The 15,230-nt window shown below is 39.5% G+C and overlaps 1 protein-coding gene across 9 annotated transcripts in view; it reads right to left on the bottom strand.

Annotated features, from left to right (window-relative positions):
• Positions 1-15,230, bottom strand: part of NHSL1 (NHS like 1) — a 234,445-nt gene that overhangs the window by 46,058 nt on the left and 173,157 nt on the right. For all 9 annotated transcript variants that reach the window (XM_039532498.1, XM_039532499.1, XM_039532497.1 and 6 more), the window contains one exon: positions 14,446-14,598. In XM_039532498.1, coding sequence (XP_039388432.1) covers positions 14,446-14,598 — 153 coding nt within the window. The remainder of the gene's footprint in view (positions 1-14,445; positions 14,599-15,230) is intronic.

The following is a 15,230-nucleotide window of genomic DNA, read 5'->3' as shown; positions in this document are numbered from 1 at the left end:
GTTGCACATGAGGCTGGCGTGTGCCACACTGCATGGGCTGGCTCCAGGATGGTCTCACTGATTGGGAATGCCACCCTGGAGAAGCCCTAAACACTGTAGTAATTTAAAAAAGTTCTTGGAGTTATAACTTTGTAAACTCCTATGGTTAGCAAGGGAATCACTAAATGAAGATGAACAGACAAAAAAAGAGTAGAGCCAATTCTAATTCTTGAAACCAGAAACTCCCAATCAAAGCGGATGATCAAAACTGTAGCTATACCTGTGTGTGCTTATTTATAGGCTCATCCACCATCTTTCTAGTGCTGATCCTTGTTTCTCTTCTTGTATAGTAATATTTACAGCTTCCAGGCCCTAACTACACTACAAGAATAACTGTTTAAAAATTATTGTGGTCAAAGGTGTTATAACATGGTTTATTCTTGCAAGTGTGAAGGGGGGGGGGATTACAACCCCTGTCAGAGAGACATGCTTTATCCAAAGTTGTTATTGGGGTGATTTTGTTTGTTTTGTTCACACAGACAGGGTTTATTTATTTAATTAACTTTTAACCAGTGATGGTAGAAATATGGTCAGAAACCTCTGAAAGACTCACAGGTCATTTTTACATATGTAACAAAAGATTAGGTGTGTTCCTGGGAGGTACCTTACTGAAGGAAATGTTTTTAAGCAGTCAATGGTGCTATATATAAGACTGCAATTTAGTCACGAAATCCATGACTTCCGCCAGCGCCAGTTGGGAGCTGCAGGGTCCCCTGCCACCTGCGGAGGCAGGAAGCTGTGGGGTACCCCTGCCGCCTGGCAGGCAGACCCCCCCTGCTCCCGGCCTCCCCAGGCAGCAAGTGGGACCCCCTGCTGCTTGGAGCTGCCAGTGGAGGGGGCCTGTGGAGCTCCAAGCCCCTACAGGTGGTGGGAGCCCCTGGAGCTCCCAGCCCACCAGCAGCTGCCCAGGCTCCCCATTTTGTCATCAATATTTTTAGTAAAAGTTTAGTAACATTCCGTGAACTTTTCATTATTGCCCGTGACTTTTACTAAAAATATCCATGACAAAAATCTTAGCCTTAGCTATATATAAGCATTTTCTCATAATTGCTGGTCCTTTTACTACCCCACACACTGCTATATTCTGGTGCACGGCAAAGCCAGTCACAGACCATGCATAAATTGTTCACAGTACTCTCCTCATTGCATAAGGCTGTTGTTCAGAGCAGGGATTCTGTAGACAGTACTAGTGTACTGTGTCAAAGTGGAGTTCACAGTGAGGCTTCGGTGGAATTCAGCGCAGCCCTATAACAGAATGAGCTCAAAAACCGAGAGCTAAGAATTGTTCCACAATTAAGTGAACTTTTTATCTGTAAAAGTTATTAAAATCTGTTGGACAGGGTTAAAGATTAGACTCCACTTGAACAACTGGATTTGGTGGTTGCAAATTCTTAACAGTCTCTGTGGTATGTACCCAGACCAATCCTATGAAAATGCTAGAGAAAAACTCATAAACCTGGAAAAGATCTCATGTCATTTTTGTACTAGAGACAACTCCCATCTCATATCAAACTCTAGCTGACCCTCAATAGTTAATGCACAGTAGTAACTACTGCATACATTAGCAATTTACTGCATTTCAAACAACTTGAGACCATATTCTTACACCATAATTTGAGTCACAGATCAATTGAGTGAACAGAAGGCACAGAACTGATACCTCATTAATTCATTTGACATGGTATTACTGTGAAAAAACAGGATTAACTTATGCACTGTCTGACTAGTCAGACAGACACACTGCATTTCTCAATGCCAAAAGAGGGTGCATGTATTGGGGGAGGGCTGGAAGGATTTTTGTGCAGCTTCTCCTCTGTTCCGGTCTTATCATTTAGTTAATATTTCATACTAGCAGAATTTCAAACAGCTAAAACTAATCTCCATACCTTGAAAATTTACGTGAAGCAAAATTTACTGCCATATAGACCAACTGCTAAACAGACAGTAGAACTGAACAGCATGACATGGATTTACAGTCATTTCTGAATGTTTTTCATACAGTTATATTTGCTATAAATTCCAAGAAGATACAATCTCCCAAATTGTCATGTGTTTTTTTGTACCTAACACAAACCCACATAGCTTATGTGCTGTTTGTGTGCCTTCAGGTACGTACTACACTTTAACCCTTTGGAGACTACATGTTATATGCCTGATCATTGCTTACAAAAGTAATCTTAATGGGATTACTTGTGTAAGTAAACTTTGCTTGCATAAGCAAGGGTTTCAGCATAAGTCCCAAATCCAGTATGCCTATATATAATACACATCCACATACAAGTAATCCCATTTCTCCATATTTTAAGCATTTATCGGTTATCAATAAAAATGCCTGTGTTCCCTGAATTAATTTAACAATGGATACTTACAAAATTAAAAAAGACATTTTGGGTAGTTAAAGCAAAAGAAATAATTATTGCTCAGAAACGCCTCCATCAGGCGTCTTGTCTTGCATCCAAGGATAATTAATTCAACTACAACTTCAGACCAACTGATAAAATCCCAAATTAACTGCCAGCTGGACCACGGGCAATTTCTACCAGCACTGCATGCATGGCAGAGCAGATGTCTCTATGCAAAGCTGCCTCAGTAGAGGAAGCTCTATGGACCAAGAAGAGAAGAGGGAGGAAAAGAACACACAGGGGCTGCCTTTGTACTAGAGGTCTTTTCTTTTGCTGAAGGAAAAAATGAACAAGTGACAAGCTGACAGCTGGATTTGCATGCCTGAAAAATTAGCTTGGCTAAATTCAGGGTGACTTCTTGGCACAGCCTTTCTCACTGCGACTTGTATCTGAAGGATGGGTTGGGGGATCATGGAGAAGGGCTATTAATTGTAATAGTCAGCTGAACTGTCAACCACAGAAATAAATCTGCTGACCAATATATGAAAACACATTTATCTATTCATTGCACACATTATTGGAAAATTATTCTATTCCCTGAGGTCAAAAATTCTTTCTTGTTGATTTTAAACATCTTAGGCAGTCTCATTTTACGCAAAAAAAAAAAAAAAAAAAAAAGAGAGAGCTCCTTTTTATAGGTCACATCTATAAGCAGCACTTTGTATTAAAGTAAGTTTTTACAATGAGTGTCCATAAGAACTGTATCTAAAAATCACCTGATAAGATGGCAGTCCTACTAAAATATGCAAGGCGTATCTCGATTTAAGGAAAACTGATTAAATAATGTTTGTTGTTTTATGCTTTTTTGTTACTGGCTACCTGTTTTGCAGTCAACTTCTATTTTAGAGACAGAGAAGTAACTTCTGTGGTAATAGTTCACCTTCACCTTTTGAATTTATTGCTGCATTATACTTGAAACAGCTGTGATCTTATGGACTGTGCATATGCTGAGTGTCAAGAGACCTGGGTTATATTCACAACTCTGCCACTGACTTGCTGTGCGACCTTGAACAAGTCACTTGGTCTCTAGATGCCATCTATAACATGAGGATAATACTGTTTATCGCTCACTTTGTATGGATGCAGAGTGCTAAAATATTATCTGCAATAAATCTGGTTTCTACAAATATCTCAGACTTAACAGAACATTAAAAGAAGGGTCTGATTTATGTTCCTATATAGCAGCTATGTCCCTTAGTTTAAATGAACTAAACAGCTTGCAACTAGTGAGGATGGATGGTCTAGTGGTTAGGACACTAGCCAGAGACCTGGGTTAATTCCCTGATCCACTACAGACATCTTGTGTGACCTTGGCAAGTCATTTAAATTTCTCCGGGCCTCAAGTCCCCATGTGTATAATGGGGATAACAGCACTCCCTAAATCACAGGGGTGGTGTGAGGATAAATATGTTAAACATTGTGACATGCTCAGGTATTACAGTAATGGGGGCCATATCAGTACCTCAGACAGATACCAGTCTACATATCACACAAGAATGCATTCAACTTGGAACAAATCCCATTTTGCCTCTCTAAATCCCCATATCATCTGCAGAACTGGACTATCACAGTGAATCGCTACATCAAAACTAGCTTTAAAATATGCTGCAGAGCCACACCACAATGACCAATACTGACTGTAAGGCAAGTTCATGATCTTTATCTACACTACATCCAAAGCACCCATTTTGGGCAGAGGACAACAATTTTCTCTTACTGAGTCAGGAATTCCAACAGATGTGCTGCCACAACAGATTAGCTGAAAAATCTTTTGTTCAACACTCTCTAGATGGTTTGGTTAATATTCTGTTTATTTAAATTACTATATTTCCTTGTCCCACCCAACCCTTCTCCCATCCTCACCACCTTCCCTCACCACAATGTATGGTGATGTTAACAAGTTTAGAACTTCGCTATATCAGTACACACATGAGGTATCTCCTGGCATGCGTAAGTCCAATAGAGAGTCTTTAGTCTTTGGGATTCAATGACACTTCATCCCCAATCAAGTAATTCCAGCGCTAGCACCTTCTTCACTAGTGGAGTGCACACTGCAAAATATATTTAATCTCACTGAAGAAATCATGGATTAAATGGTCTCACAGAAGTGCCTGGTCTTTGCGACACACCCACTATCCCAGCATTCCCCACACACCTTGCTTGTTTTAGAAGATCCTTTTGTTTCTTTTTTTAACTTTTTCCTTCCCTTCCTTGTTTCTCTTCTCCCCACTCTGCTCCACAATTTCAGAAACAGACTGGGTTGATAATTGTGCTGGCCATTGGCTAATGAGGGACCATCAGCTCAGACTCATGTCCATCACTATCACTCCAATGGCTGTCAAGCCACCTTAGAGCGCTCTGTTCTTTTGGCTAGGCTTAGAACTATGCATCCCAGCCAGCTTTAAACTGAGAGTAAAAGCTGATACTTTAAAAGAAGCATACTCTCCTTGGATTTGTAATCACAACTGCAACATTAAGTGTATGTTCTTAGTGATTTAATATATGTATACTGGGGGAGAGTTGTTTGTTTTAGAGTGCATCCTGTCTGGGGTGTGTGTGTGGGGGGATTCTTTGTACAGTGTCTCAGACAAATAAGGGGTTGCTGCTCCATTCTTCAGGAAGGATCCAGACATGACTGAGAAGAAAGAGCTCTGCAATAGGTGACTCCCAGTTGTATGTTTCGAATCATCAGCATATTTAAATATTTCCATTGTGTCTTTTCTCTCTTTCACTAGGGATGTAAAATGTTAACTGGTAAGCACTAGTCCGCCGATCCGCCAGCCCCAGCAACCCCAGACTGGCCGGAGCAGCCCAGGCCCCAGCCCCAGCCGCGCTGGCTGGCGGGGATCAGTCCCAGCCACTTAATCAGTTAACCGATTAAACAAAATATTTTAATCATTTAAACGATTAACTTTTTAAATGGTATTTACATCCCTATCTTTCACCTGTCCCTTTCACAACCAGCAAATTCCAGCAGAGTGAATGATTTAAATGATTCACTAGTACAGAAAACCCAATCAGCTTTCTAAAGGCACTAAGCTAAAACAGACAAACAAATATCATTTGTAACAAGCTGTCACTGGGGAGACTTCAAAATGATTATCTCCATTTGTCTTGGACTAATTTAAATTTCTATGGGGATGTAATACTGGTATACTGACTGGTAATAAGTGTGATTAGTTTAACTGTGCCTTTTCTATATTCATTTATTCTTGCTTTTTCAATGCTGAAAGAAAAAATAACCACCTTTTCTATCCTTTTTATGGACATTTGCTGTTTCTAAGACAACTGAACACAAGCTGAACGTTGATATAAAAATATCCAGAGGCTTTCTTCTAACACATTTTCAATTTAACATACTGGATTCTTAAAATATTGCAAACAAAAAGCCAAGTACATAGAACATCCCCCGCAAAATGCCAGATTGATAGTCCTGGAGATGCTGGCCTCTTAACCATAAATAGAACATCTACAGCACAGGGAGTAATGTCCCCATCCCACTCCCAACAATAGTTCTCAACCAGATGCTGAGGGAATACCCTCAAGCTCATGTCTAAGCTAAAAAATAGGCCAGGTTTACACACACAATTTAGAACAGGTCTTTGAACCTAGTATAGACCCAGAAAGCTATGCTTTAAAATGATTGTTAACAACCAGCTACCAGGTTTTAAAATACGTTACCATCAGGTGCAAAATCCTATTTAACTTCATGTTACGTAATATGTGTTAGCTAACGTGACAACATGATCTGTTTTCCTAGTCTGTACATGGCGTAAGAGTAACAAACTAGTTTAGGTGTTTATACATTCTTTATGGTTCTCTGAGGATGACAATAAAATGCCAGTTAGGTGGACAACTGAGATGGTTATATTCTTGCAGTATGGACACCTGCCCACTAAGAACTCAACACAGTCTTGTCAACACTAGGAATTTCTATCAATTTCATGGATTCATAGCCAAACACTGACGCTATACCCATGCAAACCCCTAGTGTAGATAACGAAAGCTGTGATTTCCACCAGTGGATAATTAGCCCTACTTGAAATCAAAATCAATTACACTGGTGCAAATCCCTTGTCTACACTAGTGGTTTGCACTGGTGTAGCTACATCAGCAAGTGGCCACCAGTTGCTGGATTCAGGGAAAATTCCCAATGTAGACAATGCTTAAGACAACTCACTCATTTCACGTAGGTCACCAAATCAAGACGCAGCTTTTGAACAGCCAGTTAGAAGTGAAAGGTTCTGTGTCTCATTAGCAGTTATCTAAGGGCTTATCTTCACTGCCGGGATAAGCCGACCTAAGTTACGCTACTTAGGTCGACTTACTCTGGTATCTTCACTGCACTGAGTCCATGGGAGATGCTCTCCAGTGGACTTCCCTTACTCTTCTCAGGGAGCTGGAGTACTGGGGTCGACCGGAGAGCGCTCTGCCATCGATTTAGTGGTCTTCACTAGACCAGCTAAATCGATTGATCTCCCTGTAGTGGAGACCATCCCTAACTGTTTGTCTTGACTAAGATTTAAAGGTATATTGTTAGAATGTATTAACTAAGGTCCTCCCCCATGTTTCAACTAGACCAACTAGCACACATTAAAAGTACACACTCCCTTGGCTACACTAGACTTTAAAATGTATTAGATAAAACATTCTAAAACACGCACTTTTCATCCTACTCAAGACAAATCCTAGGCTATTTAGCACCCCCTGCTTCCTATACATGATTCTTGATAAAAGTTCAGTGACAACAAAGCTATCAAGAAACAAGTTTTAAAAAATAAGATTTACATGAATGCCACCAAACACAGACACACATTTGAAAAAAATGGTAAGGCTCAAAGGACTTAAGAATACTAGAGGAATATTGCTATGGGCTTTGAGTGAAACATCAGACATACAAAATGTCTTTTAGAGGATTTTTAAAAAAATCTATTCAGTAGGGATTTTGACAGTGTTTCTTAGCTACGTGTCAAGCATTCTACTGTAAAGTGCTTATAATGTGCCCTGTGTATAAGTAATCCGTCTAAATATAATCAGTGTATATATTTTCACACCCAATGGTATGGGATTTAACAAAATCTATAGATTTGCATTCTGAGCATGACCTAGTAAGTGCTCATTTCTCCACATGAAAGCAATACTCAATATGTAAAGTCTAGATTCTTGGTGGAGTTTTGTCTAATTTCCTTTGAATACTTTTTTTCCCTTTTTAATTCCTTACAGAAAGGGCCGTTGGAATACGGAACTCTGCCAGAGTCAACAACAGATGTACTGTGAATTAATTCAAAAGGAGTAAAAAGGATAGAGTACACGGGTAGAGCTACCGGCACTAACTTGACTATTGAAACTAAAATAATGAGAAATAAGTTGATTTTTATTTCCTAGTTTTGTAAGAACAAGGCCTGGGTAGGACATATGGTCTGCTCCTAGCCCTTAATGGTCTCTTATTTCAATAAGGCTTTGGTGGGGAGCTCACATCTTGACATCTCTGTGAACCTGGACTAGACCTGTTGTTAATATTAAGTGGTTCCCCTTTACTTTGCAGCTCTAATGAAACACAAGATTACTGTTAAAACAATAATCTTCTCAGCAGGATTATCCAGCAGTGGGGCTGACCCCAGCATTGCTCATCTGTACAGTGATCAAGCAGAAGCCTGGTGAAAACAACGGGTAAACACAAACCTGTCCAGAGGTTTTTTCAGGATGGGATGCTAAAATCTGGTTTTATTTTATAATGTTAATCAGATGCCTTCTGGAATATAAATCAAACATTTCAATTACTGCTGCTAAAGACATTTCTTGAACTTGGCTAACAGGACAAAACAGAAGCCACAGCCAGCAAACCCCGTTCCCCACAAGATAAGATGACTAATGAATCACCATAGACACTGGCGCCTGGAGCATTGAGCCCTATAGTGTGTGCAAATAACCTGAATCAATACAACTGCAATGTAAAATCAGTAATTTATGCAGGAAGCCTCTGCAGATGTGTACAAATAGCATAGAAGTTGGCCTACTGGACCTCCTGTCCTTAATATGTCTATTATATGTGGGATTACTGTACCATCTTTTACAAGGGTCAATACCTTAAATCTATTTGGAAATTAGTGTAGAACATAGTGGTAATGAAACATTACCCCCTGTGCTGCAATCTGCACTGGATGAGGCCGACTTTGGTGTGACTTTTAAGGTGTTGGTTACAATCAATTTAACCCCTGGCTATCTCAAAAACTGGATGCCTCTATCTCTGAGTGATATCGGGGCAGCCATGATCAGCTGAAGCCTTGTCTGAGTATTTGTCTCAGTTCCAGCAATCAGTGGTTAACCACTGAACCAACTGCAACCCCCATGTGTAGACAAAGAAAGCCATGATTCGCACCAGTAGAGCTAACCTGTTTTTTTCCACCAGTGCAGCTACACTGGTGGCTGGCTGGGATTGGGACAATTTCTCATTGCAAACAGGGCCTTAGCCACTTGATATAATTCTCTTCTCTCCCTCCCTTTCCCAATATCTCCCTCTGGTTTAAACCCAAACGTGTACGGTTTTCTCAGTGACATATCCTTGATTCCAGAAGGCAATTTCCCCACCTTAGCCCTGATTTGGTGATCTTCAGTTTGTGCTGAAATGCATATCTGTTCTAACTAGCTTTGAATAGTTCAACATAGTTCAATTAGCTGTACCGTGGTCATGCATCCTAACATGTCTCGTGCTGTTGCCCCTGTTGCTGGTCACTTTTTAAATTATTGATCAGCTAGCTAGTTGAGGATTATTTTCAATTTACATTTTATACAAGACAACTGCTTGTGTTACTATTACTATTAACAGAATTATTACTGCTACTGCAGATCTCTAATACTGGTTGAAGGTCACAGTGCATCATCCTTTAGGTACTACTATGTTACATAGAAACAAGTCAAATCTGTGGGGAAAACTCTGGCGACATGTGGAGAGGGACAGTGATTATGTAGGGTGCAAACCCCTCCATTTTGCACAGCCTCTTGGTCATATAAATCAAAGGGGCTGGAGATGGGAAGATTCTGGAAACTACAGCAATAAGTGGCATCTTCCCTCTGTAGCACAGATTAAAATCCGAATAAAAAACAAAAAAGGATTAGTTAATGCTGCTCAGAGCAACATTAATCGTCCATGTGCTGTGACTCCCCCTTGGTGGAACTTGATTTCCTGCACAGCCGCCACCCTCTTTTACTTGTCTTCGCCCATTCATCTCCACTTATCCCACAGAGGAAATATTCACATGAACTGTAGAGTTCTCTAAGACCCACAGAATGTTGGTACAGTTTTGTTCCATTCTGCATGTTTTATGCTGGAGAACATAGGGAACCTGTGAGAATATGAATGAGATCCTTGCTAAGATGAATTCTCTGGGAATGGACTGTAAGACCAGCTTGGACATGAAGGACAGTGAAACAGGTACCTTGGATGGCAATGTTTAATCTTCAACGTGTGCCGCTCCCACCCCCCACTCCGCTTTCCCATCTGATTTATTGGATATTCCAAGATCTTGGTTGTGCCACACACTCACATCCAAGAAAGAGAGGAGACAGGTTATTTGGCCGGTGGAATAGACTGTCTCAAATAATGGCATACATTATGTAATCAGGATACCATACTCTACTTTTTTTCTTAAGAACAGTTAAGCAATACATTGACATTTATTATTAAATTCAGCTGAGCTTGCACTTCCATTCCAAACCTCATTTTAAGCCATTTATAATTTTCCTGAAAAGCACACACATGAATTATGAGCTGAAATTTCTCAGGCTAGAAGTCTTCTTAGTTTTTAAAAACATCTACATCAAAATCCATTCAGCATTTCTTTGTGAATGAACACAAAAATGTACAGTGTCAATTTCACAGGTTTTGTTTTTCAATTCAGATCATACATAAACATCTTGGTTTTAAAAGTTTTGTATGGAATTTATGTACTGCATGAAATCATAAATGAGGATTAGCACCTTTACCTCGTTTGAACAAATCTGGATACCAGATTGAGACATTCATATTTTAAAATAGTTTTATAAGCAATGTTGGATCTTCTCCTTGCTTAATATCAGAAAGACATAGCTGTGGTTTATGGGTGCAAGAATTTTAAATACAACACTCATCAGCATATACAACTGCATGTTGTTTCTCAAACTGATTATTACATTTATAAAATTAAACAAGGTAAAAACACAAATAAAAACATGTGCATTTGTTTCCTGAAGAGATGGACAAGTAATGTATGTAAAGATCGCTGCTGAATGCCATTCCTCCCATGAAACATTATCCCTCCTTAATCTTTACATGTACTACATACCAAACAGATTACATAATTACAAAAAGCTACTGGTATATCTATTAACATTGTGTGCATGTTTTACATTGTGCCGATCAAAAGCCTATTAAAAATCAATTAAAAGACTCCCATTCACTTCACCAGGCTTTTGGTCAGCTCCATAATGTCTAAAACCTGCTCAACTTTTCAAATTATACCAGTGTGAATAGTGACCTTAAATAATTTAAAAAACTAAGGAGGTTTGACCTGCTTACCTCTAGAAAGGTAACACCAGAGAACACCTTGACAGCAATCCATTTTTTTGTGTATTTTTATTATTTTGAAAAATGTCAAACATTTGATAGGTGGCTTTAGTGCAAACCACTTTGCTTCTGCTTTGTTATTTGTAACCTGAGTTGAATATTTATTTTTCATTGGGGCATCAGTGAATAAAACTACACAAAAATCACTAGCCTGGAGTCAGACTGGCATGGGTAGGCAGTGGTATTGTCAAATCTCATAAGCTAAGGCTAAGCAAAGCTGGGACACAACACTATTTGGATGGGAACAAATACTTTCATGCACCAGACTACAGCAATCAGTTGCTTTCCAATGACATCACATCCTGTAGTTTTGGCAGCAATTGTCCTACTGTCTTAGACCTCATTTTAACATTTTAACATTTAACAAATATTATACATTTTGAATATTAATATGTTAAAAATGAAGTTTAATCACAGAGTCAAGAAATTCAGAATCCAGGTTCCCATAGCAACCTAACTCTGCTCTTATGTAACTGCATTTCATTAGGGCCTTTTACTACATAATAATATCCCCCTGCCTGAACTCTTTGAAAATACCTGATGTGGTGCTCTTCAGTTTGGTGTTTTATGAGCCCAAGGCACAGATGTGTTAACAGTATCCAGAGATGATGTAAACTAAGATAACCATCTCAACACCTCCCTTTAATTTGATGGCAGAAGACTAACAAGGGCTTGTGCCCCCCCCCCCCCTCCCCGGGAGGGGCAGAGTAGCAGCAATCACTCTCCTAGCCTGAGGGAGGAGTAACAGGGAAGAAAGGAAGCTCCTTCTCCTTGCCAGAAGCCAGGAAGAAAGGAAAGTGCAGACTTAAATTTATCAGCCTGTGAAGGTCTAATATGACAAATGAAGGCCCCAGACAGGTACATGGATGGCACCAGAGTATGAATTCCAGAACTCTTTGCCTTTATTACTTTGAAAAAGGGGAAAGGATGGGAGAAGTTAACTAGGGCATCACCCATGGATCTCTCAACACTTCCCAGCCCCATATCTTTCATATCAGCCTCTAGGTAATCAGGGTGACACACATTTTTTAAGCCTCGGACATATGTAACATTTTGTATTATTGCAGAGATCTGGTGTGACCCTATGACATTGCCCACACGTAGGGTGACCAGATGTCCTTTTTTTTTTTTTTTTTTTTTTTTTTTTTAAATAGGGACAGTCCAGTTTTGGGGGACTTTTTCTTATATAGGCGCCTATTACTCCCCACCCCCTGTCCCATTTTTTCACAGTTGCTATCTGGTCACCCTACCCACACATGATGGGACAGTTTTAATATTGCTATGGGAACCTTCACTTTCAGTCATGCAAATCAGACTATTCAAACATCAAAAGATGAGAAAACAGTGTTAAAGCTGGACCAGAAATCTCACTGATGAGATAATTTAAAAAACAGTATTAAAGTAGGTTTGTTTGTTTGTAAGTAAATGTGAAGCAATTTTTTTCTTCTGATGTTCATTACCAGCCCTTGGAATCATGAAACTGAAACCTGTTTCCTTATCAAAGTTTCCTCAGTTGTGTGCATACATTAATTTGTTTTTGTGGGGTTGCTTATTATAAGTAATTAGCAGCTAGCATTGAAGCATTAGTTTAAAGAAAAAGTTATAGAAAAAGCAAGCAGTAGTTCCCACTGACTTTGATATCTTGAAGCTTATATATTGCGCTGAGGAGCATAAAAGCACCTACTTCACACTGTAATATGGTTTTATATATATAAATCTATTAAAGATAGAACTGGAAATTCATCCCTGATATAACTATTGAAAGAAGGCCACAGCAGGCATGAATTCGGCCCATATATTTTTCTTTCATTAAGTTTCTAGGACAGATGATGGGTAGAAAATGGAAGAACAAGTAGTTAAGACTTGACAGCACAAAATTTAAGCACCAACTGCATTTTCTTTAAGCTACAGTGGGAAAATACCTTTCTATCGTAAATAGCTGACAAGCATGTCTTGTATGTGCACTGTAAGCCTACCTCTACAAGAGATAGTTCAGGGCTAAAGTTCTGCACAAATATATTAACCCAGTAATAAATTTAAGTGTATGCAGGGTATTTGCTGAGTCGTGCGTGATCTAATAACGTTGGCTGTGAAGAGTACGCTATTAAATTACAGTCAAAGGCATAAATAAGAAATGGTGAAACCCAATTAACTGAAGTGGTAAGAGAACTGAAACAAAACAAACAAAAATAAGGCAACAAAATGTTTCTCCATTCAAAAGGCAAGCCACTAACGCAGACAAATATTTTCTGCAAACTAAATCACAAGGTGCTTTTACTCAGGCCCAATCCAGTGAGGTGCTTAGTCCCTTTAGGTCCCATTGAAATCAATGGAAGTTGAAGGATTTGGCACTTTGCAGGTATGGGACCTTGGTGCAGGGACACCATCTTTATTGAATAATACGCACAAGGGTAAACTTTTTTTTTTAATTCCTATACAACGAGACTGTCTCAAAACTCTACTTCTACCCACAGGTGGATGATGTTCCAAACTTTTCTCCATTGACTGCTCTTGTTCAAATGGCTGCACTAACAGAACATAGTGCCGCTAACGCCAAAGATAATGCAGTGGTGGCCCTGGTCATAGACACATGGACAGGCTAGCAAGAAGCCATCTGTATAGACTTACTTTGTAAACAATTTTATAGAAAAAAATGGGTAGCTCTTTTTATAAGTTTCTTTCTAACACAGAAACTCATTTAAACTCCAGGACAGTTTCTAATTCTTACCTAAAACCTTAGATCCATACTGTGCATTTCAGTGTGCACCTCGCACATCCATTGCCTTTCACTGAGTTGTGCATGTGTATGTGATAGCAGAATTTAGTTCTTAAAAGTTTAATGCAACTTTTTGTGAACAAGGAGCTATACTACAGAAAGTGTCCTTGGAAGCTGATTTTGCTAGCTAGTCAAAAGCAGCCACCCTCCCACACATGTGATACTAGACCACTTTCAACAGAACTGATGACAAAGATGTCAATTCTGCCTGGCTATTTCTTAAGACAATAAATGGGCTGATTCAGAATTTTAAGACATAGTTATTATTTAAAAGAAGGCTCTGAAGGCAGATGTGAATTTATAAAGGCACTGAGTCATCTAAGGCAGTTTTTCTGCCCTCCATATGAGAGTTCAGTGCAGCAAAGATGAGGATTTACTCATCTCTCTATGGCAGAAAGAATTACTTCTCCCCCTCCTCTGGCAAATCTCATCCAACACACCTGACATCTGTTTAAAACTGCAGAACAAGCTGTTTCTTTTGGAGTGTAAGAAACTCAAATATGCTTTTAAAGACTCAAAAGCCCAGTGACAAAGCCAGGCTCTCTAGTGGCACAGAGAACATAACCATGTAAATTACTGAATTTCTCTCCAAGTTTTTAGCAACAGCTTTACTGCCAGCATCTTACCTCTTAGTACCGACTTGAGGTTCAGCTTGGCTTGGCGATGCAGATCCTCCACACAAGGTGGCCTCGTGGAGGGCAGGAACACATTTTCCTGCTGGTGCCAGGGAGCAGTGTAATGGACTGTCCATCTACTTTCTTCATCTAGGTTGGAGACAGCTGCAAAGAAAGAGAGAGAGAGAGAATGTAATGCACAGATTAAATGCAGTTGAATGAGGACTATGAATAAATGGTGGGGAAGAGTGGGAACTGAGGATACTAATATAAAAACAGACTGGGGCTCTTCAGATTCCACAATGGTATAAATCAGAAGCAACTCCATTGACATTAATAAGATGACATTGGCTTTACACCATTATGAGTGAGAGCAGAGTCTGGCTCATTGCCTTTACACATCACAGCATCACACATTGGTCACATACTGGCCAGGCCACAATAGCAACTTGGCAGGATCCCAATGGCCACACCTAACTTGCCAATACATTTGCATAAAAATATATTAAAATAAAGCACTTCTCAAGTTCAAAATTCTTTGAAAACATTATCTAGTAATAAATCAACTGCTTAATTAACAAAAGTACACCCATAATATTTACTTATAATTTATCTTCCCTGAGAGATAGCAAACTTTAGATAACAAGTAATGTCTATCGATATAAACTTTTGTGGTTGAACAGTCTTACCCCTCACTCTGCAGGGCCAGGAAAAGGGCAGCTGGGGTATCACTCCTCTAGCAGCATTTGCCCTTCAGAGCATATGCTGTGCATCCAAATCTCCAAAGCAAAAAACTA

This window comes from Mauremys reevesii, linkage group 3 (assembly GCF_016161935.1).
Source record: "Mauremys reevesii isolate NIE-2019 linkage group 3, ASM1616193v1, whole genome shotgun sequence".
Taxonomy (NCBI): Eukaryota; Metazoa; Chordata; order Testudines; family Geoemydidae; genus Mauremys; species Mauremys reevesii.
Note: the sequence above shows the minus strand (reverse complement) of the source record. Positions and strands in the feature narration are given on the sequence as shown.